This window comes from Drosophila pseudoobscura, chromosome X, assembly GCF_009870125.1.
Source record: "Drosophila pseudoobscura strain MV-25-SWS-2005 chromosome X, UCI_Dpse_MV25, whole genome shotgun sequence".
NCBI lineage: Eukaryota > Metazoa > Arthropoda > Insecta > Diptera > Drosophilidae > Drosophila > Drosophila pseudoobscura.
Window position 1 is genome coordinate 31,663,674 of NC_046683.1, and position 25,790 is coordinate 31,689,463.

General features: G+C 43.0%; 1 protein-coding gene across 4 annotated transcripts in view; it reads left to right on the forward strand.

Annotated features, from left to right (window-relative positions):
- The window catches only part of LOC26534447 (cerebellar degeneration-related protein 2-like), a 140,510-nt gene that overhangs the window by 102,754 nt on the left and 11,966 nt on the right, over nucleotides 1-25,790 (forward strand). For 2 of the 4 annotated variants that reach the window (XM_033382726.1, XM_033382728.1), the window contains exons 4-5: nucleotides 5,420-5,568; nucleotides 5,629-5,812. In XM_033382726.1, the coding sequence (XP_033238617.1) occupies nucleotides 5,420-5,568; nucleotides 5,629-5,812 (333 nt within the window). Of the gene's footprint in view, nucleotides 1-5,419; nucleotides 5,569-5,628; nucleotides 5,874-5,925; nucleotides 6,199-25,790 lie in introns of those variants that run through there. The other 2 variants (XM_033382727.1, XM_033382730.1) reach the window with 2 other exon arrangements.

Below are 25,790 nucleotides of genomic sequence, written 5' to 3' on the forward strand. Positions count from 1 at the left end.
TTTTGAAGCTTTAGAAGGGATTAGTTTCTCCAGGGCTGTACTATATTTTTGACAGTTGGCTTTCCTTGGGTTAAAATGGTTAGTAGGTTTTGGGCTCTCGAGGGATAGTACCGTCTGGATGTACCTGTGGTCAGAGAAGGAATTGTCCTCTAGGACTTTCCAACTCGATTTTTATTTATAAAAGACCCTACTTTTACCCCAATTGCAAATCATTAGAGTTAAGGATAAAGCTGAAGAGTGACTCACACCTTACATTTGTTTCCAAGCGCCCGCATTGGGTGTGATGAGCGTTGGCGTCGCAGCCTATTAGTAGACCGGCGTCCGATATCTCGCTGTCGCTAGGGAGATTGCGAACGAGATCGTTAGGAGGCTCACTTTTCTTGTGAGCCATATAGGACGACATCAGTCTTAGCTGTATCCCTTGAAGCTCTATGCTCGCCACTGTGTTTTCACGACGCTAATCCACCGACCTTGTTTCCAACTACCCAAGGCTCCAGGATTAGGCCTACGTCCACTCCGCTCGCATTCAACCGGAATATAAGGCCAGCAGGAATATCTTCAACGTTCTCCACTTCTGTGATGTCGGCGTCTGAGCCGTCTGAGACACTCACCCGGCACATCGACTCAAGGTCGAGCATAAGCTCCGTCTCCGAAGAGTAGTCTTCTTGGGCCGGCTCCAGCTCGTCATCGTTGCGTTTCGATCTCCGCAGCAACATTCTGGTCGACTGGGTTGTCGACAGGACCCGACATGGCCGCTGCGTCCGACTTGTACATCTTGACTCCTCCTTGCAGACTGGTGATGGCCCTGGGTCTTTATCGAGGAGCTCAAGAGGTCAGCGTCGTCTCCTTAGCAATCTGCGTAAAGAAGACATTGGGCAGCACTCTGGAGAGCTTTGCCACCGGTCCAGGCGTCTCCTGTGAGCGCTGCCTCTTCAATTGTGGAGTCACCTTTTTTTTTGTTCCAAAATCATCTCCGGGAGTCTGGCCCAGTATGCACATTAGGGTTGCGCTTATTTGCGCTCTATTTAAAAAATGAATCCGAATCCAAGGTATCAGGGTCTAAAAATTTTCCTTTTGGTATAAAACAATAAAATATAAATTCTTACCCGGTATTTGGCTAAAGGTTCCTATGGCAGCTATGCCATATATCTCTCGAATCGGATTAAATTTTTTTTGTTATTTAGAATATTAATTTGCTTTGCCAAACAATGCAAGAGTGATATGTTCATCAGAAAAATACCATAAATGGCTGCAAGTCTTTTTTAAAACGACGTTTGGAATTTTTGGAACAAATTCTTTATAGTTGTACATTTCGCATATAAATTGAAAATACAGATTGGACAATCCAGAATAGCTAATGTTGACCGACACCAAGTCGAGTTGTCAACTTAAACTTCTCTCGAAAAATAAATATTTTTAAGGTATCATCGCCATAGACATACAGCGTGCGTGGTTCATTGTTCCAGGGAGTCGGAAACGATGTCTTTTCGAAACCCAAAAATTTTCGGAAATATGAGTTAACTCTAGCTACTCAACGTTGATTACGCGCATGATTTATTCTCAATTCAACCTGACAGAAGTTAATTATTGCATTCCTTCTGTCATTTAAATGCGTTGCAACGTACTGATCAGTCACACTGTAACGACCCTAAAAGATTTCGCTACAACGCCTCTCCCAACATAGAATAATACATATATTATTCGCCATACGTACTTCCTAACTCTAAGAACACCCTCTCCACACATAGCTACAAAGACACGCGCAGTCTCCACAAACAGCCGACTAATCATACCCGCTCACGCGGACTTCCCCCACTCCAGACCAAGCGATCGGTCAGGTGCAGTCTTCCGGGTTCATAAACCATGAAAAGATGACACCGCGAAAGCTCGCGCCGACGGCAAAACCGAGAAGTCGCAAAAACGCGAGGAAGCAAAACCAGGTCAACCAATCTTCGATCGCCAAAACAGCTAAATTCGAGCACTATGCGGAAGTGCACTTTCGATCCCGCTGACGCAACGACAGCAGGCGTATAAATGGACGCCGGCCCGAACCAGAAGACCACTTACGTGGAAACCAGGCTGCGAGTACAAACGTTGTACCAATCTAAGAAAGCGCTAAAAGTATTTATAATAAAAGTCCAAAATCAAAGTATCTTAATGATATCAACCGCGTGAGTCATTTTCCCCTACTCTACACCCACCCCTGCCCCGTACAACGCATACCACGAGCGATTCTCGCCCAAGCCCCGATCCATCCTCTCTGCAACAGGCCAACCACGACGTCTCCTTTATATTTCCATATGTTCTACAAATTTTATGTGGATTGACACCTGGACGTGACTGAGCTTAACTTAGCCTGAAATAGATACATCACAACACCAAACCTAAACTTGATTTATTCAATAGTCTTTCAGGAATCTTTAAATCTGGCAAAGAGTGGAACGTACATCAGGTACATGTAGCTTCGGCACATGACTCAAATACTGCCCGCAAATGTATTTCACTGGTGTGATTCTGCATGGGAGGTATAAGACTCATTCTTTTGTATAAATCTATCAGATTCGATCAGAGCGATATATGGTATAGCTGAAAAGGAACTATTGGCCCAATAGCGTATCTTTCAACTTTGACCTCAAATCAAATTGACAAACCTCTAAGCGTTGTCGAATCGGGCTAAAGCTTTATATTTTAAATTTTGTATATCAAATTGAAAATTTTTAGAGCTTTATAAATTTGAAAATTATAAGTTGAAAAATAAGCGAAACCCTGATGATCTGGCATTCTGTCTGCATTCAGATTTGCCGACCAAATTTTTAATTTTGAGTCGCTACTAAAAATAAAATACCTTTCAGATTTCTTTGGCGCTTAGATTTAAAATAAATTAAGAGTAATAATAACATACACCCAGCGACAAAAAAAGCCGCACTCTGAAGATTTATGCATTTTTGACTTCTTCAACATGAGTTTTCTCCAAATGATTCGTTTAATTTTTTGACGTCGCTTAATCAATTTCAATCAAAAGTCCATACTAATTTGTTTTTATATCATAGTCATATACTTTTAAAATCATACGTTTGTAATTTTTATACCCGATACTCAAAATGAGTATTGACGTATATTAGATTTGTGGTAAAAGTGGATGTGTGTAACGTCCAGAAGGAATCGTTTCCGACCCCATAAAGTATATTGTTGATCAGCATCAATAGCCGAGTCGATTGAGCCCTGTCTGTCTGCCCGTCTGTCCGTCCGTCCGTTCGTCCGTCTGTCCGTCCCCTTCAGCGCCTAGTGCTCAAAGACTATAAGAGCTAGAGCAACGATGTTTTGGATCCGGACTTCTGCTACAAGAATATTTCAAAACTTTGCCCCGCCCACTTTCGCCCCCACAAAGGACGAAAATCTGTGGCATCCACAATTTCAACGATACGAGAATCGTAGAAGATGACTATATCTTCTAGAGTGCAAAATCTGAACCAGATCGTATAATTATTATAGTCAGAATCAAGAAAACCATTTCATTCTTTCTCGCTCTGTCTCTCTCTAACACCCAGGTTTCATGGTCGGTTTTGCCAATTGCAAAATATGAGTTCAAGGATCTCAGAACCTATAAAAGCCAGAGCAACCAAATTTGGTATCCACACTCCTGTGATACCAAATTTGACCATTTTGTGTCAAAATTTCGCCACACCCCCTTCCGCCCCCGCAAAGGACGAAAATCTGAGGCATCCACAAATCTCAGAGACTATTAAGGCTAGAGTAACCAAATTTGGAGCACACACTCCTTTAAGATGTCACTATAAAACTTATATCTCAAAATTTCGCCCCACCCCCTTCCGCCCCCACGAAAATCTGTTGCATCCACATTATTACAGATTCGAGAAAACTAAAAACGCAGAATCATAGATAATGACCATATCTATCAGATTGCTGAATCTGGATCAGATCATTGTTATAGCCAAAAGGCTATAACAACGACGTCACGCTCAGACTGATTTTCTGTCTCTCTCGCACGCACTCTTTGTCGTTTTGTTTAATATTAGCGGCGTCTGCCGGAGGAGAGCCATACTGACTTAGTATCGGGTATAACTGTAGAGTTGCGGTGTCCACAGCAACTCACAGCGTCCCCCCCCCCCCCCCCCCCCCCCACCGTTTTTTGGTAATTTCAACCAACGGAATAAAAATTAAATTAACAACTTTTTACAACCAAAACAAATTTTTTTCCAATAAGTTAATTGGTTACTTATAACTAATAACAAATTGAACATAATTTAGAAATTTTTTTTTTAAATTAGTAATTACTTAATATTTTGTGTTACCAATCTTAGTAATGGGGTAAGGAAAGATTAAACGAGCCTCAGGATCGGTTTAAAAACTTTTTTAAGATAGCATCAGAGCTGCAGAAATGTTTTGCAGTAGAAATTTCAGCTTGAATGATGGCAAGGCTTAATGGCAAGTGCACCTGCCAAAAAGTGGAATGAAGAAAGCTCTCTTAAATAAGGAAAAAGCAAATTGGGATGAATCTGCGTGGTCACGAATCATATTTTCGGATGAACCGCACAGTTCGCCGCAGAAGAGGGGAACGCTATTCCGAAAATTTTAGCATTGCCACCGTAAAGCATTCGCTTTTTACTATGATATATCTAAATATATGCATATCTAAATATAAAATTGAGTCACTAATATTGATTAACGGTATGTTGAATGCAAGTATGAAGAAATTATTCGCAGTGGAGTTGTCTTCATTATGGAATCAGTTAGTAAGATAGAAGAAGATTCCATCCTTTAGGACGATTTTGCACCTTGTCATCAAGCGCGCTCTGTAAATGATTCTTTGAAATTTGCTATTTTCGACTACTTTTCAAAGACAGATAAACATTTTGAAGGCGGAATTTGACATAAAGTTCTTAGGTTGTCCAGGTAACAGCCCCGATCTCAATCCGATAGAGAATGTCTAAGCCAAAAACTATGGTTGAGTTAGTAGAAAATGTAGAAGAAATTTGATTTCAGGTTTGTAAAAAACAAAATACCCTTTTGGAAAAAAATCTCGTTTTTGTTGAAGAAACAGCTTTTATAATTTTGCTGACTTTTTCTCCTTCGTTTGATCAAATTACTAAATGACCGTTCAAAAAAGTGTTATTTAAAAACAATTTTTTTTTAATTGTATGAATATGATTTATATGATTAATTTATAGACAAACAAACAAATTTAACGAATCGGATTACATTTGGGGTGACTCCATGCTGGAGAAGTCAAAATTGCATAAAATATCAGAGTGCGGTATTTTTTTGTCGCTAGGTGTATATATTTTTGACATCGACATCTAAATTTTGGTTGAAGGTTAGTGACACTCGTGTATGCCTGTCCTATCTATTGAGTTACAACTGATATTTTTTTTGTGTAATGTATTTTTTTTCTTTTTAGCATCTTCGTAAGCATATTAATGCCATGACGGAAGTGAACGATTCTCGCCTTAAAGTTTACGAACAGCTGGAAGTAGGTATTCAGGACCTAGAACGCGCAAACCAACGCCTCATCATCGAAAAAAACTCCGATAAAAAGCAAATTAAAACGTAAGATTTTTTAAGTACTCTAAAGCTTTTTTTCTATTAAGCTAGTATTTTTATAAATAGGATATCTTCCAACAATGAAATATTAGAATCTCGCTGCGAAGAGCTCAGCCAACTGCTAAACGAATCAAAACAGGCCCTTAGTATTGAGAGACGGAAAAGTGATCGGTTGCAACAAGAACTTAATAGCAGCATGCCTCCTACTGATAAAAAAATTGGCGAACACAGTGACAAACGCAATGTAAAGGTATGCCAAAACCAGAATAAAATCCAAGCCTTGGGGTTCGAACATTTAGATACCCTTGCAGGTAACATATTATATTCGTGACGATATTCCTCTTGAAACACAAAGTCTTTTAGAAACGCGATTATCAGACCACCGAATAACTGTTCTGTTCTCTGGAACTGTTCTCTGTTTTCTCTGAAAAGACATTGATCGTATGCAAAAATAGGTAATTGGTTCCTTATCTTTAAGAAATATTAAAAATAGGGAACAAATTTGGAAACTGGAAAAACAAATTTGCGTATTGTTTGTAGGGGGCGGATCACCGGAGCGGGTATCCAGCGACGGATAGGAAAATATCCAATTGAAGAAGTCAGAATGCTTCCAATAAATGCAAAAGATTCAGTGTATTTGCGGTTGTTGTTTGTATAATTGTGTATGAATAAAAGCGCGCATGTACACGACGGCAGCTTGTAGCGGGGAGGAAAAACGTAACTGATTCTTACATGATACGTGCTAAGACTGGTGAGCGAGAGGCAGGCAGAGGACGATGTAACTGGCTGTTAACAGGCTGTTAGCCTGGGGTGCTAACAGCTCGGTTGCCCTGTTACAGCTGCTGCCCTGAACATGGATGGATTTCTAAGCAGAGTCGGCACCGGTAGGAATGATGCCTCGTGAACGTCTGATTTCCCAAGTGCGGCACGTGGGTCCATCTCTGGACACGGAAAACTAAGATGAAATAAAGGTGACGAAGACACATTAGTACCAAGCTTGGAACGGATGAGAGGCACATTTAGGACTTTGGAAATTGCTACGCGGTTACATGGTCTGATGAGGCTATGTTGGTCTAAGGACGGATTCACATCTATGTTCAGGCTTGCACTCGGAACGAAGCGCTGAGCTTTCATACCGTGAATATGTTGGAAATATTCCATTTGGTCAAGCGTAGGAGACGGTTCGAGAAATTCTGCGGAGGGAGCTAGAAGGAAATTGCTTTTGTAGAAGGACCCGAAATCTTCTACCAGTTTGATAGGTAGTCTGGAAATTTGACTCGAAAACGATTAGATTTGAGTCGTCACCCAGCCGAAAATGGTTTCCTGCCCCAGGAGAGAGCCACAGATGTTGGTCTGTGAGCCGCTTAACAGAATGGACGGAAGGATATCCGCTCCAATCAGGACAACTATTTGTTAACTCTCATAGAAGGTCGGATCCGCCCATGCAAGGTCGGCAGGTCTCGCAATGAATTTTGCGGGATCGGATAGGATGGCAGGTTACCCGCCAATTCCGGCAGAACGTAGGCTGTAGCGTTTAAGTGCAAGCCCGGCATCGTCGGGGAACGGATGGCCAAATGACAGAACTTCTTGGATTGAGAGGATACTGTCTGATTGAGGCCCGAGACCTGGGACTGGATAAGTTGGAACGGCAACTTGATTCTATTGAAGATACGTTCCGTGATAAACGTTGTCTCGGATACCGGGTCGATTAAAGCGCGGGCGCGGAAACTTGTCTCCAGGTGGAAAATATTAATAGCTGCCGTGCCCAGAAGGACACCTCTTTGGCCGAAGGCGAAATAATTTTGAACGCTGGGCGGCGCGTCGGAAGAACTCGGATTTGGTACGACTGCCGAAGTAGACTAACTGGAAATTGGATAGCCACGGTGCAGCAGCGTGTGGTGTAGGTCCCCACAAGTACTGCAGTTATGCGCACTTTGGCATTTCCGGATCTGATGGCCTCTCAGGAAGAAGTTGAGACAAAGCTGTCTCTTTTTGATGCAGCTGGAACGAGCATCAGCGTTCATCTGGAGGAAGTGAGGTCATAGCCGGATTGGGCGATTCTGTTTGGAGAAGAGATCACACGTGCTCCTCTTTGGATTCACTGTGGTCTCGAACGAGTGAATCCTCTTAGGAGAAGGACTTCCTTGGGACCGGAACGGATTTCTTCGGGAAGGTGACGGATGCGAATCGCTTTTCGAACTGTATAAGGCGGACGGGTTTCCCTCGATTACTTCGAGCATCAGATATTTCTGGCTTTCATGAAGGCATTTCATTTTTTGTGGTGACGGAATCTTCCCACAAAGCCCTTGTCAACCTCGGTAATTTGGAGGCGCAAATGGTCACCAGCAAGCTGTCCCAATTTTCGGTTGAAACTCGGAACCGATGGAAAATTGATCGCAGTAAAAAGGTCTCGGAACATAGGCCAGCGGACGTAGTCCCCAGCGAAAACTTCTATGTTGCATGGGGGGAGTCTGCAGCCGCCGTGGAATTCTGGTTGTGTGGAAGGACGGCCTGCTGGGTGTACTTGTTGGTTGCTGGTTGGACACTGTTCGTACACAGTAAAGCAGTCATCGAATTTGGATTGAAGGTGCGCTTCAGACTGCGGACCCTCTTCAGCCACAAATGCGAAACACTTCTTATGCTCTGCCTCAACCTCGGCCCACATGCTTCGGATTTGGACATGTCGTACCGTGGCAAGCGAGGCGGATGGAGTGCGGGGATTCGGAAGGTTTATTCGCTCTCGGAAATGCATAAGCTTGCGTAAGGCTGCTTCGAACTTAGCCATTGCGGCAGTGGCGGCGGAGCGAACCAGCGGAGCTTATGGTGGGCCCTGGAGTACCTGGCGACTTCACTTTGTGAGTCACCGAGGTGGGCGTTTCTGGGGCGGAAGAGCTGCGTGGTTTTCTGACATTTGGAGAGGTCACCGACAAAAGTTTTTTACTCTCTTCGCGACCTGTTGTCATATTCGGAACTCACGAAGAAAAAAAAAATATTTGAAATCGGATGAGGAAGTCTGAGAAAGCCGTACTTATTCGGACGCGTTTCAGAACTCGATACTATCGATGTTGATGTTGATGTTGATCGATAGGTCGCCCATCCCTGGTTCCACGGGTGATGGACAGATTGAAAATTTAAATGCAATTAAGTGCCAAAACACGCACCTTGCATGGATTGGCGACAATTTATCTTAAATTCGGAAGTGCTTATGTGTACAGAGGATACCGTGCAGTGCAGCAGGACTGGATATATTTATGTGATGCGATCGCACCATATACCGAATTGAATGGAGAGGGAGGAAAGAAGATGACGATGTAGATGTGGATGTTCATGTACTACGAACCGTGGATATGTGGTTTTGGTGGAATTTTTTGCGAGTATTTATATTATGGAAATCGTAAATACTACGATCAAAAAACAAAGAAACCAACCAAGAAAGAAAGTTGAGGATGGACAATAATATTGAGGCACGAGATACCAATATATAGTCGTTTGCAAGCGGCCGTTCAAAAACAATATACCATAGAAATGCAGGGTAGCGCATCACTTGGCGCTCCGTTACGGTCAAGCGTGGTACCGAAAAATATTCTCCAACAACTACAGGGAAGTGAAAGCGAAATGATATACGAAAAGAATGCACCGCTGCTGCTGCTTGTATGTGTATGTATGGCTGAAAGTGCTATGTACCGCGGCTTGGGTTGACGAACCACCCTTTTGGCGAGATGTAAAACAACAGTTAAAAACGTTGTATAACCCTTTTACATACAATATATATATATATATATGGATGTGCAGGAATATGCTAATTTAAAATGTGCAGTATATATGGAGGCGTGTGGTATTTTTATTATTATTATTATTTATTATTTATATATTATTATTTATTGGTAATATAATTAGGCGCAAAGTAAAGAGACGTAGTGATTTATCTTTATAAAACCGAAAAAAAATCTATAGAACGTTGAGAATGCACGGAATAAACAACAAAGTCTTTATGTTTGTTGCCAGCCGCTTGGATTACACATGCTTACACATGTATTTTTTTTTTTTTTTTTTTTTTTTGGAAAACAATTTATGCTTAGTTTGTCCGGCTTCGCTCCAGCCTGCGCAGCACCTTGATCACGTTTGCTGCCATGTCGGCGACCGCGTTCCATGATTTCTCATCGGCTAGCATCTGGTCGGTGAGGGTGTCCACACTCACTTCTGCAAGCGTCTCCCCTAGCCTCGTTCGTTCTTGCGAGAAGCGGGGGCATACAAAGAAGACGTGCTCTGCATTCTCGTCGACTCCAGGCCCGCAGCAGCTGCAATACGGGTCGTCAGCATGCCTAAAACGATGCAGGTATTGCTTGAAGCAGCCATGCCCCGTCAGCTGGCCCAAATAATGGTCCATTTGGCCGTGCCTTCTTCGCAGTCATGGGCTAAGCTGGGGAAGGAGACGTCTGGTCCACCTCCCTTTTGCCGCTTGGTCCCAGCGCCGTTGCCACTGGGCTATGGTGCGCTCTCGCCGCTCGCTGGCTACCTCCACCTTGCTCGGCCGCTCAGCTGCCAGGAGATCCAGCGGGACCATGCCTGCCACAACAAGTGCGGCGTCTTCAGACACCGTCCGGAAGCAGCATGTACCCCTCAGGGCACAGCGTCGGTATGCGCTTCTGCAGTCTCTGCTGTATGTGGAAACCATCATTGCTGGTGCCCACACTGCTGATCCATATAAGATTATAGAGGTGACCACCCCAACGATGAGCTGCCTGCTACGCTGCCGTGGTCCCCCTGTATTGGCCATCATCCTGCTAGTGGCCGCCGTTGCTGCAGTCGCTTTTGCGCTGGCGTATTCCAAGTGGGCCTTGAACGTCAGCCTCTGGTCCATCATTACCCCAAGGTACCTTAGCGCAGACTTGGTCCTGATGATCGTGCTATGGACTCTCACACATGCCTGCTCGACCTTTTTCCTGCTGCTCATTAGCACAGCCTCCGTCTTCTTCTCCGCCAATGCTAGCCCGTTGGCTGCGAGCCAGGCCACTATCATCCCGACTGCTGCGTCTCTTACGTGTTTCGACACTGTCACCAGTGCTATGTCGTCGGCGAAGCCCACCAGGGTGCACCCTTCTGGTAATGTAAGCCGCAGGATGTCGTCATACATCACGTTCCACAGTATCGGCCCTAGGACCGAGCCCTGTGGGACGCCTCCGGTGATTTGGTGATATTCTGCTCCTTCTTCCGTGTCGTAGATCAGGACGCGGTCCGTAAAATAGCTTCGCAGAGTCCGTGTGATTTGTTCAGATATACCTGGTCAGGCCCTGGTCAGGGCCTCTAGGATGCTCTTCCAGCTGGCAGAGTTGAAGGCGTTTCGTACGTCTAGTGTACATACTAGGCAGTACTTTTTTTTTGCCTCCAGCCCATCGCGTTCCTGCCATGGCTTCCCTGCAAGGTTTGTAAAATCTCGATGGCGTCGGTGGTGCTCCTCTGCTTGCGGAACCCGAATTGGAGGTCGGAAAGTCCGCGACGCTCAGCCAGTTCCGCCTCCAGTCGGTTACATACCATCCTCTCGAAAATCTTGCCCATGGTATCCAGCATGCACAGCGGCCGGTATGACGATGGGTCGATGAGCTCTTTGCCTGGCTTGGGTGTCAGAACCAGCCTTTGCCGTTTCCATGCTCGTGGGACTGTCCGCTCCGCTAGGCACTGGGTGTACATTGTGGCGAATGCTTCCGGATGGGCTCTAATTATGCATTTTAGTGCTGCATTAGGGACTCCATCTGGACCTGCCGCTTTCCCGATCTTCAGCTTACCCGTGGCCTCCAGTACTTCTCTGGCAGTGATGATGGTGGTGGTATCCCTCAGGCTAGCTCCTTCTACCCTAGCTCCCTCTTGTAAGGGTGGTTGTCTAGGGAAAAGGGTGCCGACTATCTCTCTCATATGTACCGGATCCTTGGGCATAGGCTGTCTGTTTAATCTCCCCATGACTAGTTTGTATGCTCCACCAAAAGGTTCCGCATCGGCCGCATCGCAGAGCTTCCTTAAGCATTTGAGTTTGCTGCTTCTGATGGCCTCCTTCAGCTCTTTTCGTTTGGCGGAGCCTCTTGCTCGCTGGTAGGCACGCCGAGCTGCGCAGCACTCCCTCCTGGCCTTGGCAATGTGCTCATTCCACCACGGTACTGGCCGGTGCCTGCTTCCTCCGATCTTTCTTTTTTTCATGGCTGCATCACAGGACGCTTTGACGGTCCTGTAAACGGCAAGCGCGGATGCTTCAGCATCCCCGGCGGCGCTTAGGTTTTCTGCTACCCGGCCTGGAGCGCCCGCTGTATCCTTGTTGTGTTCCTGGGTGCAAAGGTTTCCGTCATTACGGCTAAGTGGTCGCTATGGGTGTAAGCACTCAGCAATTGCCACTTCGCGTGGCGTGCGAGCTCTGGGCTTGCAAAGGTGAGGTCTATAATAGACTCCCGCCCTGCTTTGCTGAACGTTGGTGTGGTTCCTGTGTTGAGGAGACAGACGTTCAGGCTTGCAAACTTGTCCAGGAGCGATGTCCCACGGGGTGTGTTCTTGGCGCTGCCCCAAGTCGTGGCCCATGCGTTAAATTCGCCCGCTATCAGGACCGGCGATTTGCCTCGTGCGTCGTTAGCGATGTTGCTGATGATCGCCTCATACTCCTGCTGCGTGAACCTTGGTGCTATGTAGCAGCTGTAGACAAAAGTCCCGCTGTGCTTAGCTCTCACATATCCCACTCTGGATGCTCTGTGGGTAAGCTGGCCTGGTTTTGGGCCACAGCTCCAGATTGCTGCTCCTCCGTCTGAGCTTTGCTGCCAGAATCCTTCGTGTTTTTTGCCGTAGGGCTCGCTGAGTAGCGCTTTGTCGATCTTCTGCTCCAGGACTGTTTGCGCCAACAGATCCTGAGCAGCTCGGCAATGGTTTAGGTTGAGCTGCAGGAGCTTAATCATCTACCAGTTTGGCTAGTGCCTTCTTATACTCAGGGCAGCTGCGGCTGAGGGCCGAGTGGGCTGCTGAGCGGACGTCTCCTGGCTTGCCAGCGCATAGTATGCACATTGGCGGGTTGTTGCACTGATTGTGCTTATGCCCCTCCCCACCACATTGACACAGGCCGCTTGGATCTGCACCTGGCTGCAGTGTGTCCATAGGCCATGCACTTGAAGCAGCGGGTTGGCGCAATCCGTTGCCGCACGCGGCAGACAACCCAGCCGATCCGAACTTTTCCGAGCTCCAGGAGCTTCTTTACGAGTGCGGGCTGAAGGTTCAGCGTAGCTACCTGCGTTGCGCCACATGCTTTCCGCATGTACGGCACTGCTCCTTGTGGTAAGTCGCCGTCGATCGCTGCAGCTTTGGCCTCACATACCTCGTCGCCTGTCGTGAGCTCGTCTATGTTGAGTACCTCAACCGCGACTGTCTCCTGCATGGCCTTCACGGCTGCCTTGTCCCCAAGCGCTACCTGGATGGCCATCTGTAGCTCCTGGGTGGCGGGGTCTGAGGATTGTTGCATCCTTAGAAGCAGCTCGCCCGAGGCTGTCTTCCTGATGGCCTGAACCTTGTTTTTGAGGTTCTGGAGCGTTGGTGCTGCCTTCACCAGTTTGAGGATGTCGGCGTATGATGCCTCCTCGGTGCATTTGACCAGCACTGCGTCTGGTCGGCCTGTCTGCTTGCGTTTCGCACGCCTGCCTCTCACCTCACTCCACTTCTCTGTAGGGTTGGTGTCTTCCGCCTTGCCGTACTGCATCTTGGTTTCCTCTTGTCGAGTGGCGTCAGCTTGGTGGCCTTGCCGGGGCCTTCCGCGCGCGCTCTTCTCCTCAGTTCGGGGTGTTGCCTCGCTCTTGTGGGCTCCTGATGCCGTTTGCGTCGCCTTAGTCGCACTGGGATTGGTCATCCTGGGTAGGGGGCCAGTTGGGCCTGCAGGGTGATCATGGCACTGGCATCCTCCTGGCGCTGCCCTTTTATCCTCTGGCGCCTGCAGGTGGGATTTGACTTCCACTTGCAACTCCTTCATGCGTGCTACCATCTTCTTGATGGCCATGTTGATCGACCTCTGGCCCTTCTCGTTCATCTGGTAGAGTAGGTCGTCCAGAATTGCGCCAATCTCGTCTATGTCCTGTAAGCGGTTCCTGCTTCGCTTGGGGGGGTTTTTCTCCCGCTACTCGATGGTGTAGGGGGGGTCCCCTGGCCTCTTCGGAGTATCAGTGCCCTTGCCGCCGTCCTGCGTGGTCCCACTGGCAAAGCTGTGCAACGAGCTCTGCTTCATTGGCGGTGCTAAAGCTGCTTGTGGCGGTGTTCGGGCCACCTTTGAGGCTTTTTGGAAAGCCATTGCTCCTTGCCTTGTAGCGCATTTTGCTTCGTCGGCCAAGTGTGCCACCAGCGAAGCATGATTCGGGGGTACATCTCTCAGGGCTTCCAGGATCCGCGCCCCGGCCACGGGATTCCTCCACGCGTGTGAATTTGGGATGGAACTTATGCGTAGGTGTGTGTGCGGTTTGCAAGTGATCCCGCCTAGGAGTTAGGCAGTACCTTCCCTCAGGTGCGGTCGCTGACAGAAGGTAGCTGCTTACACATGTATATTTGTATGCATGTGCATATGTCAGCAACGAAAACTCAGCTGGTAGCTGGGAGAGGTAAGAATATAGAGAGAGGATATTTAGCGACGAATGGGAAAATATCCAAATGAAGAAGTCAGAATGGTTCCAATAAATGCAAAAGATCCAGTGTATTTGCAGTTGTTGTTTGTATAATTGTGTACGAATAAAAGCGCGCGAACCTCCTTTAATTTTCGCAAAAAATGAGTTCCCCTAAATTTTTGTACATATGTACATATACCCAAAAAAAACGAAAGAGAAATAAATATGTACATACATACTCTCCCTATCCTCTTTCTTGTTTACGTATGGTTTCTTGCTGTTTGTGATTTGTGTATGTTTTTATCTATTTGTGTTGTGTTATTTTGAACCGTGCTAAATAAATCTTGCAAAAAAATTTAAAAAATTTTATTTTAAAACTGTGTTATTTCAAAATTGTGTAAAAACAAAATTAGGGGTATACTCAGTATATTGCCGACGTTGAGAGGGGACTGAAAATCAGTGCCACGACCACTAATGTGATTGCTTTCAGTCATTTTTGCACTCATGCCTTTGACAAAGTCTCTCAATCAGTTTGGGATTCATTCCTGCCTTCGCAGTTGGCTTAGATTGTATCTTTATCGTCGAGAGTATAAACGGGAAGCTTACTGTTCAATGCGTTGCTAACTTCGACCTAACACATGGAAGTTAAATTCATCAACTCCTGTCCGTAAAATTTAATAATGACATGTGATCATTTCCACGGGTCGTGAACGATAGAAAACAAAAATGTTACCCCAGTTTTTCTTCAGGCGATTCTGATAGCTCTATGTTTAGATCAAAAGATGTTCTCAAAATGAGTATAGGGGTATCCAAAATTTTGAAGATACAAGAAAATAAATAAAAAAAATAAAAAAAAACCCAGAATTATAGAAAATTACCATATCTTGCAGACCGCATATTCTGAATCAAATCGGAATCTGAATCAGAAGAAACAAATGAAATTTCAATGGTTACACAGCGTGGCCACGCCGCTTACTCATTTTCTGTCTCTCACACACACTCTCTGTCGTGCATAGTGTGCGCCCTCCTGCGGATTGGAGCCGTACTGTCTATGTATCGGGTATACATTTGGAGTCGCGGCCGTAGCAGCGTACCCGCTCGTACGAACTAGCTCCATCAACTTGAGGGGTGATAGTGCCATGAAGAGTTATTTATCCTTGTCGACACTCAAAAAACAATACACATTTGCAAGGTCTCTATTTTTGTGTACGACGATAAAATATTTTATTTAGAAATGAGTCTTCAACACCAATTAGAACTTCAGCCTGGATGTTACAATATGAGTTCTCTGGCTAACAATTCTCAGGCTCTCATACAGATTTGGATCTTCTAGCCACATAGACACAAAGAGTTCAGGGACGTCGCATCCATGTATTTGACAGCGACGAATACTGCAAGTGGGGTGTTTCTACCCGTCCAGAAAAATACGCTCTCAATCCTTCAAAACCTGCTTTACATAATACCAAAACTGTGCCAATAAGGTTGCGGCACACAATTTAAGCCTTAAAAAGGGCACACAAATTAAGCATTAGCCCCTCCCAATTTATATGCAGCGACATTGGAATAGCTTCATCTCAATGGAATTGAAGGTGCCACAGCGTCTAGAGGAAAATTTTAGCTTCTATACTGATTGGACTCAAGCGGTTCAAACAGTCGAGCATTAATTGACAAATTAATTAATTTGTTCGGATTCAAGTTGATGAAGCCATCTTCCAAGTGATATCGGAAGATATCCGCTCTTGGGCTCCACCTCGACCCCAATCTCTTGGTCGAATCGGCATAAGGTTGTCTCCTCGTTAATTGCATCCATAGGTTCTGGATGGTAGGAAAACCACATCGATAGCTGAAATCATTCGGAGATAAAATGTCATGCGCCTCGTCGCAAATCGACTTCAGCCTACCTATTTCATCCGCTCCAGTCGTCTACATAAGAATCATTCCAAATCACCTCCTATGGGTATGTTTGTGGCGAACAACGAGCTCGTGCGAGCAACGAATGGTAAGGAAAGGTGCTGCAGATGTGCCATAAGAGACCATATTCAACCAAAATATTTGAAATTAATAAGCTGAACGCTCTCGTCACACCATGCGTTGAAAATTCTGTTTTTCCCGGCAACATCCATTTGCCGTTAATGCATAGCAATTTAGTCAAAACCAAACGAGCCATAATTTGTTCTCTTTGAACAGTGGGCCCTTTGCTGTGTTGCTGTGACTATTACCACAAACTACACAACTTTTTCTAAGAGATTATGGTTAGCACGGAGGGATCTTTCGGCTAGGGATGGGGAGGATCTTTCAGTAATTCTAGTTCTAGAGAAACTGGCCGTGTGTGACATACATATGAATAAGGATGTTAAAAGTTAATAAATAAAAAGGAAGAACAACAGCGCTCAACAAATTGTGTGTTTAAATTCACAAATTGCGCACGTATTTTTTGCATCTTAACCACCTTCAAAAGTTGCAAAAAAGGTTGAGTGAGTTTCTTCATCTCTTCTGCCATACAAAGTATTTAATTTTTTTTTTTATAATTTTTATAATTGAAAACTTTTTCTTTATGGCCTGCAATACTAGCTCAGACTTTAATGTATTTTCCGTGTTTAGCTCGCCTGCTTAGAAACAATTATTTCCATGGCTTTCTGTATCATATCTGGTATTTCATCTAAACTCCGCGAGCCTTTGAGATCAATGCTGGCTTGTTATCTCAGGCATTTTGATACTGGAGCCATGTTGAAACGTTTTTTCTGGTCTTGTTCCTAGTGTACTTTGTACTGAGGGCACCATACACAAGAGCCGTATTCTGAAATCGGAAGAACTAGCAAGATATAGAGTCTTTGTTTTATAGGTGTCGTCATATTTCTTTGACCACCTCTTTATGAACCCAAGCACGCCCATGGCCCATGGTAGAAATGTGGTAGTATAACTTCAATATCATCAATCGAGGAAATTTTTTCAAGGGAACCACTACATAGGGTATAGGAAGCCAACAAGGGGCTAGAACTATGGAATGCCATTGCTTGGCATTTCGAGACATTAAGGTGTAACAAGTTTGCACAACACCATGACTGAAAGCTATTGAGACCTGATTGCAAGCGAGAATGAAATGAAATTTCCTTATACTGGATACAGAGTTTGACATCATCCGCATACATGAGTACTCGAGATAATGTTAATACCGATGGCACGTCATTAATAAATAGTGTAAAAAGTAAGGGGCCGAAGAAACCGTTACTGGTGAAGTGAGGGAGTTTTTGAAGAGGACTCGTTGAGACCTTGAACAAAGATAGAAATCCATGTTAGGAGGTTGGGCGGAAGCCCTAAAAGATCAAGTTTATGCGCTAAAAGGGAATGGTTTACAGAGTCGAATGCTTTACTAAAGTCGGTGTAAATAACACCCGTCTGTAAGTTACCTTGAAAGCCTTTAATAATGAAAGAGGTAAACTCTAACAAGTTCGTGGTGGTTGATCGCCGCCTTATAAATCCATGCTGAGTGGGAGATATAAGTGACTTGCCAAGATGTTGCAAGTGTGGAGTTAATACCTTCTCAAACATTTTGGGAATAGCGGATAACTTTGCTATACCTCTATAATTTTTTGCATCAGACTCGCTACCTTTTTTATGGAGAGGAATTATAAACGATTCCTTCCAGATCGGGGGGAAGCAAGAGGAATCAATGGACAGGGTGAATAGTTTAAGCAAAGGTCAACACAGAGCCTCGGCGCAGTACCTGAGTAAACAACCTGGAACCCCGTCTGGACCCGGTGAAAACACCGGCTTAACTAGTCGAAGATCATGAAGTAGGGAACATTCATTTAACAAAGGAACTGAAAATGCCGTTCGACCTCGGTAATCCGTATGGGTACGGTTGACCAGAGTAGCTTTCCTCAGAATAGGTGGTTTGGAAAAACTGGGCAAAAAGATCGGCAATTGCATAATATTTGGACGTTGACATGCAATGACGGCATCTTTCAAGAGGCGATGGAGTTACTGCACCGTCAAGTGGCCCGTGTGACACCAGCAGAAGGCTGTTACGCGCGGATCCCAGGCAAAACGCAGCTCTCCTCCCGCCCAACCGACCGAGGGGCGCTGCCGCATGACGCGCGGTGCGTAGCCGAACCAAACGCGAACATGCAAGAAAGATAGCTATTAGACTAACAATCGAGGAAAATTAGCACTAAACTTACTAAGAAACTAAGCATGCAATAAAATACAAAATACAAATACCACTGCAGTTACTAAATAATAGAAAGGTGTGGAAGGATTAATAATTTAATAAGAGGAAGAGAATTAGTGTTGGATATAATATGGTAGAGGGAATTATAATCCGAGCATAAGACCCTAAACGGTTCATGCAAGGAATAATTCGATCTACAAAGTGGAAGGAACAACAGTATAAAATTTCTAGTCAGTCTAATAGGAATCGTGAAGTTTATGCGGCTCAACAGATCAGGGCTGTCTATGTCACCCCTGATCAAGTTGTGCATAAATATCACACCAAGCATTTTTCTACGGTTAACTAAGGATGGAAGGTTTACTAATAGTAGTCTACTAGAGTAAGATGGGAGTGTTACACCCGCATCCCAGTTAAGGCCCCGCAGAGCAAAGAGTAAAAAGTTTTTCTGTACTGATTCTATACGGTCCTGGTGTACTTTGTACTGAGGGCACCATACACAGGAGCCGTATTCTAAGATCGGACGAACAAGCGAGGTATAGAGAGTCTTTGTTATATAGGGGTCGTCAAATTACTATAAACCCAAGCATGCCCATGGCCTTATTTACCATGGTAGAAATGTGTTCGGAAAACTTAAACTTGGGGTCTAACATAACACCCAGATCATCCACCAGGGTAATTCTCTCAAGAGAACCACCAAATAGGGTGTAGGGAGCCAACAAAGGGCTAGAACGATGAAATGTCATAACTTTGCATTTCGCAGCATTAAGCTGTAACAAGTTTGCACAACACCATGACTGAAAGCTATTGAGATCGGATTGCAAGCGAGAATGAAATGAAATGTCCTTGTACTGGACACAGAGTTTAACATCCGCATACATAAGTACTCGAAGTATGTTAATACTGAAGGCAAGTCATTAATAAAGAGTGTGAAGAGTAAGGGGCCTAGATGGCTGCCCTGTGGTACTCTTGAAGAAACCTTTACTGGTAAAGAGAGTTTTTGAAGAGGACTCTTTGAGACCTAGAACAAAGATAGCTAGAAATCCATCTCAGGAGGTTTGGCGGAAACCCTAGAATGTCAAGTTTATGTGCTAAAAGGGAATGGTTTACACTGTCGAATGCTTTACTAAAGTCGGGGTAAATAACATCCGTCTGTAAGTTACCTTGAAAGCCTTTAATAATGAAAGTGGTAATCTCTAACAAGTTCGTGTTGGTTGATCGCCGCCATGCTGAGTGGGAGATATAAGTGACTTGCAAAGATGTTGCAAGTGCGGAGTTAATACCTTCTCAAAATTTTGGGAAAAGTGGATAACTTTGCTATACCTCTACAATTTTTTGCATCAGACTTGCTACCTTTTTTTATGGAGAGGAACTATAAAGGATTCCTTCCAGATCAGAGGGAAACAAGAAGAATCGATGGACAGGGTGAATAGTTTAAGCAAGGGTCCACACAGTGCCTCGGCGCAGCACCTGAGTGCACAACCTGGATCCCCGACTGGACCCGGTGAAAACACCGGCTTAACTAGTCGAACATCATGAAGTAAAGAACATTCATTTAACAAGGGACTGAAAATGCCGCTCGACCTCGGTAAACCGTATGGGTACGGATGACCAGAGTAGCTTTCCTCAGAATAGGTCGTCTGTCTGTTCACGAAGCAGTAAAACTTTTTAGGGTGCTGAGAAAAACGTATCTTGCATCGAGAAAAGTTTGACCGAGCTATTACATAGCGAGAGTGAGAAGTAGGAGAACCAACTTCTTGAAATTTTTTATAAAGTCTTGTTTTTAAGTTTTTTAGACTGGATAACTCTTTGGTAAACCAAGGAGGTTTTCCAGATCCAATCGAACAAGAAAGCGGGAAACAAGAATCAAAAAATGTGCCAAGAGCATTGAAAAAAATGTTTGTACCTTTTATGACATCAGTGCGGACAAAGTACAAAGCGGACCAATCAAAATCCCTAATAAGGTTATAAAGCTTCGTAAACTCGGCTTTACGAAAGCAGCGGACACGTTCATGTAGCATACTCGACCGATCCAATACAGTTGGTCCTATATCTAGCGACACTTCGAAAGTAGGATGGTAGGCGTCTTCAGGTATAGTGAGCGGAAGGGCTCGGGTGAACAACACTATGGTCGGATCCGATAAAAAGCATAGATCAAGTAATCGACCCAAGGAATTCTTCGCATGATTGACTTGAGACAGGGACAGGTCAAACAAGCCGTCAACAAAGTCATGTCGTGACATGTGCACTAGGCTATTAGACTCGTTTACCGAAGACCAAACAGTTCCTGGCAATTTGATGTCACCAAGAACTATCATACGATCTTTATCTGATAGTGAGGAATTCACAGCGGTTAAAGCGGACAATTGCTGCTCATAAATTTAAATATCCGAAGAAGATGGAATATACGAGCAAGTAATGAATATAGCGAAAGCGCGATGAATCAGTTTGAGGAATTCCAGTTCTTGTTGTACACTTCACAGTGTTCCGACGCGAAGTTTGAGCATACTGCAATCAGAAAATGCAAAACTATCACGAAACGGACTGCTAATATTCATGATGTAACTTAAGCTAAATAATATCTTTACTGAACTTTCAGGTGCTAAAGCAAAAGCAACACATAAATACATATACAGGCAGGCTCCGGTTTTCACCTTCACAAAAATTGCTTAATTGTGAAAAAATAAAGTAGATGACTTATTGATGCATTAACGTATAATTGACACCATTACCAAAGAAATTTAGCTTGTGAAAAATTAGAAGAGTTTTTCTAATCAATTACCGAAAACTTTGGGTGGCTGTAATTTAAATTATTTATTTGGCGGGGCGAAAAACTTGATACGCTCGATCTAATTCAAGTTTGGCGAACAACTATATTTTCTTCACAATTCAAAATCTCTTACTCTAGCTAACCTACGGTGGCAAAGCGGGGCGAATTCGCCAAGAGCGAGAGAGCGAGCTTTTATTGCGCTCCCGCTTTGCCCTAGCCTAACTTACACTAGACTTCATAATTCAGATCAATAACTAATAATTGTGGCCATGGATGGAAGGTCACGCAACAGCTTGTAATAAAAAATATTAAAAATATTTTTTTAACCCAACTTTAAATTTAGCTTGGAAATAATTGGTCAGGTCAAAAACACTTCGTTTTCGTGCTAACAACTGACGCAGCCCGATTTTATTTTCAATATGCCTGTTATCATAGTTCGTCAGACATTTTTAATACACAGGTGTTGCTTCTAAGATGGTTTGATCTTCATAAATCAAGCACTTTCTGCCGTCGTTTTGCATTGCAAGGTCATTTTTATCTCGCTGTATATTTACAAAGCAACCAAGTCAGTGTTTTAGTTTGCCAGAATCAATGAGAAAATAAAACATATCGATAACAAAAATGTGTGAGAACTGAAGCACCTAAAACCGAAATCAAAACGTTTTGGCTGAAAACGCAATTCGCAAAAGTAATGAAAACCGAAGCCTGCCTGATATACATAAATTCTTAGGGAGAGGAGGGGCACTAAATGCTGAAATAGGCGTAATTAACGGTAAAATTCAAATATTCGTTACTTTTACCACAAAACTGTCATAAAATAAATATATGTATATGTAAGATTTATATTAAAGTATCGTTTATTAATAATGTTTAGATCGAAAAAGAGTACAAAGTGTATAATTTCAACGGTAAAATTATTGAGTGTTTTTTCCCGACTTTTTGTTCAACTTTCTGCTTCTACTTCCAACAACCGACTCCCATATCGATAACCCCTTATCGGTTAGGTATTTTAAACATCGGTTAAGTCTGGTTATATCGGTTAGGTCTTATCGATAGTATGTTAAGTTTAAATGTTAATTTAGGTGGGATAGTGTTAACTGCTTGATACACTGTCCTTTACATAATTACAAATATATATAATATAATATAAAAAAATTTTCAAATCAATACACATATTTTTAGTTTCTTAATCAAAGTATTAACTTTATACAACTAATAAAACGAGAATACAAATTGTATAAAAAGAGGCTGTAGAAATCGCATCGAAGTGTTTTTAAAAACTGTGCAAAACATATCAGTGCAAGTCTCGGTGCTACCCAACAGGCAAGTTTTTTGACGGAACTTCCAGCAATCGGAAGAAGCGCAAGAATCGAAAAGCATAGAATACAAGAGATATAGGTACATGAATACTTGCAAGTTCTCTCGAAGGCCACAAGATGGAATACAATTTCGGAAGAGTTTTTCCAAATATTACGAAGTGGAACTTTGCAAGACGCTGCAAGTCTAAAACACCTCTACACTCTTGGTGGCTGTTCAAACATGAAAATATTATCGTCGAAACCATGCCACTTTTGGCACCTGGCAGAACATAACGAACTTAAAAATATTATTATACACATTTACTCATGTATCCAAAAAAACGGATCTCTAAAGTAGTCACATAAAGTAGATAAGTAATGACAGTTCGGGTGTAAACAAAGATCTATAGCCCATCAAAAGATACTACAACAAAACACAAGTGGAGAAAACACTTAACCAATGCAGTCTTAAAATAACACTAATGTAAGAATGCACTCAAATAGACACCCGCAGTAAAATGTATTCTTTGCGTAGGTCTAACGATAATAATAGATAGAAAGATAAGCCAAACGAAAAGTTAAAAGAGTATAAACTCACAGTCGTTACGTACGGTACAGCTTCAGCAACCTACTTAGTAACCAGAATGATTTTTATATGGACACGATACTGGATGCTAAAAAGCATGTAAAGGAAGTTACCCGGGAGTTCAATAAGGTTGTGTTTAACTTAAGAAAGTGGATAACAAATGTCCCAGAAATTATAGAAGGCGTTAGAGATGACCAAGAGAATAAAGTTTTAAGCATTGAGGAGAATGAATCCGTCGAAACATTAGGACTCCAATGGGAACCGGTTAGAGACGAGTTTAGGTTCGATTTCCATTATGAACCAATTAAGAAAAATAACAAGACAATAGTATTATCTACCTTAGCCAAGATGTATGACCCCTAAGGCTGATTGTCTCCAGTCACTTTTCGGAAAATTGTTTATTCAAAAACTTTGGCTAGCAGACAAAAATTGGGATGAAGAATTATCAGAACAGGATACTCGGGAGGGGAATTCGTTTAAAGATAGTTTAACAGAATTAGAGAGCATTCGGATGGCTAAATTCTCAGCTCAATAAGTCGATGCAAATATATGGGTTTGCCGATGCATCCGAAAAGGCTTATGCTGCCGTGTTGTATGCCAAGGTAGATAGTTTTACAATTACAATAGCCAGCAAAAGCAAAGTTAATCCGAAAAAGAATCGGAAAACTGTTCCCACTTTGTGCAGCACATCTTTTGGCAAAATTAATTCAACGGTTGAAAATGGCGGTTGGAAGTAATGTAGAGTGTTATGCCTGGAGTGATTATACTATTACTCTAGCCTGGGTAAAGAATAGAGACAATAAAGACAAGTTTATCAGGCGTCGAACTGACGAAGTAAGAAAGATTAAAGAAATTACATGGGGACACGTTAGAACTGAAGACAATCCAGCAGATGTAGCATCAAGGGGCATTAGTGCAGATAAGCTACACGATTTTAAGATTTGGTGGAAAGGGCTTCAATGGTTGGCGAAATCTAAGGAACATTGGCCAAAAGAGGAAATTGAAGAAAAATTAGTTGTTGGCACAACATTGGTAATAGCAAAAAATAACGTTTTTTGTGAATTATTACAAAAATATTCGTGTATGCATAAACTAGAAAGAGTCATTGCATATGTATTGAGGTTTATTCAAATCAAAACCAAAAAGAAAGAATTTCCTCCATTTTTGACAGTGAAGGAGATTAAGAGCGCCAAAGTATTAATATTAAAAAAACAACAAGCTATCCAATTCAGTTCCGAAATAGCTAGCCCAATTAAAAAAAAGGAAACATCCCTTGATTTTAGATAAGTGTCACTTGATGTTTTCAATTATTAAGAATGCACATAAAGAAACATTGCACGGTGGAATTAATCTGATGCGAAACTATATCCAGCGAAAATTTTGGATATTTGGGCTAAGAAATTGCTTAAAGAAAAAACTTAACGGGTGTGTCACCTGTGCTAGGTATCGACAGAATACTGCAAAACAAATTATGGGAAATATGCCGAAAAACAGAGCTCCAATGTCGCACCCGTTTATAAATACAGGGGTAGACTTCGCCGGGCCTTACCATATCCGATGCTCTAAAAACCGGGGGCAGAAATCATATAAGGGATATATTGCCGTATTCGTGTGCATGGTGACAAAGGCTATTAATTTTGAAGTAGTCAGCGATCTTACTTCAGATGCATTTCTATCTGCACTTAGAAGATTTTTTTCAAGAAGAGGAAAATGTGCAAAAATCTTTTCCGATAATGGAACCAACTTTGTGGGAGCTTCGCGCAAATTAAACGAGGAATACCAAAGGGCTCTCACAGACAACATTAAAGTGATGCCAATATTAGAAAGAGTGGCATTCTATTCGCCCGGCAGGACCTCACTTCGGAGGTATTTGGGAAGCTGATTTAAAATCAGTGAAATATCTTTTTAAAAGGGTAATTGGGGACAATAATTTAACCTATGAGGAAATGGCAATAGAGTGCTATGTAAAATTGAAGCGGTACTAAATTCACGCCCTTTGTATACAGCTACAAATGATATTGACTATCTGGATGTATTAGCACCAGGTCATTTTTATTATTGGAAGACCAATATTTGGACCGATTGAGACAATTTCAGAGGAAGAAATCGGGAATCTTGATAAGTGGAGATTAATTCAGAAAATGAAATGAGAATTTAGGATTAAATAGAAAGAAAATTATTTGCACACACTACAACAAAGAAACCTGTCACCCAGCTAGATGGCCCTTAGGAAAAATAAAATAAATATATAAAGGTAGGGAGGATACAGTCAGAGTAGTAACTATAAAACATCAAGACGGGTTGATAAAACGAGCTATAACTAAAATTTGTCCATTAGCTGGAATTGAGTCAGAAGAGTAAGAGTCAGGAATGACTCCAAAAGAGACCAGAAGTACTCGTAGTAGACCTCAAATGTCCAAGCTGGGACTAATGGCAGCATTGTTAGTGCTTGTGTTATAATGCCAAGTATCAAGTGCAAACATTGCTGCCAGAAGAAAGGCGAAGTGGTCAATTGAAAAAATGAACAGTTCCACTTCGATATATTGGAACCCGATGGGGGACGTTGAAATAGTCGCCTCATCCTGGGATTTAATTGTTTATTATAACATGGACCCGTATTTCCAAATGTTAAAAAAGAGGAAAGAATTGATTGGGAAAATGAGAGTTGTGTGTGGTAAACTTTATACTTTCGAAGATCAGTGCAATAATTTCTGATATAATACGGAAAGACAAATTGCAGACCTGGAGGAAAATAATAAACTTTTCATGACTCAGGATAATAAAAGAAAGAAGCGAG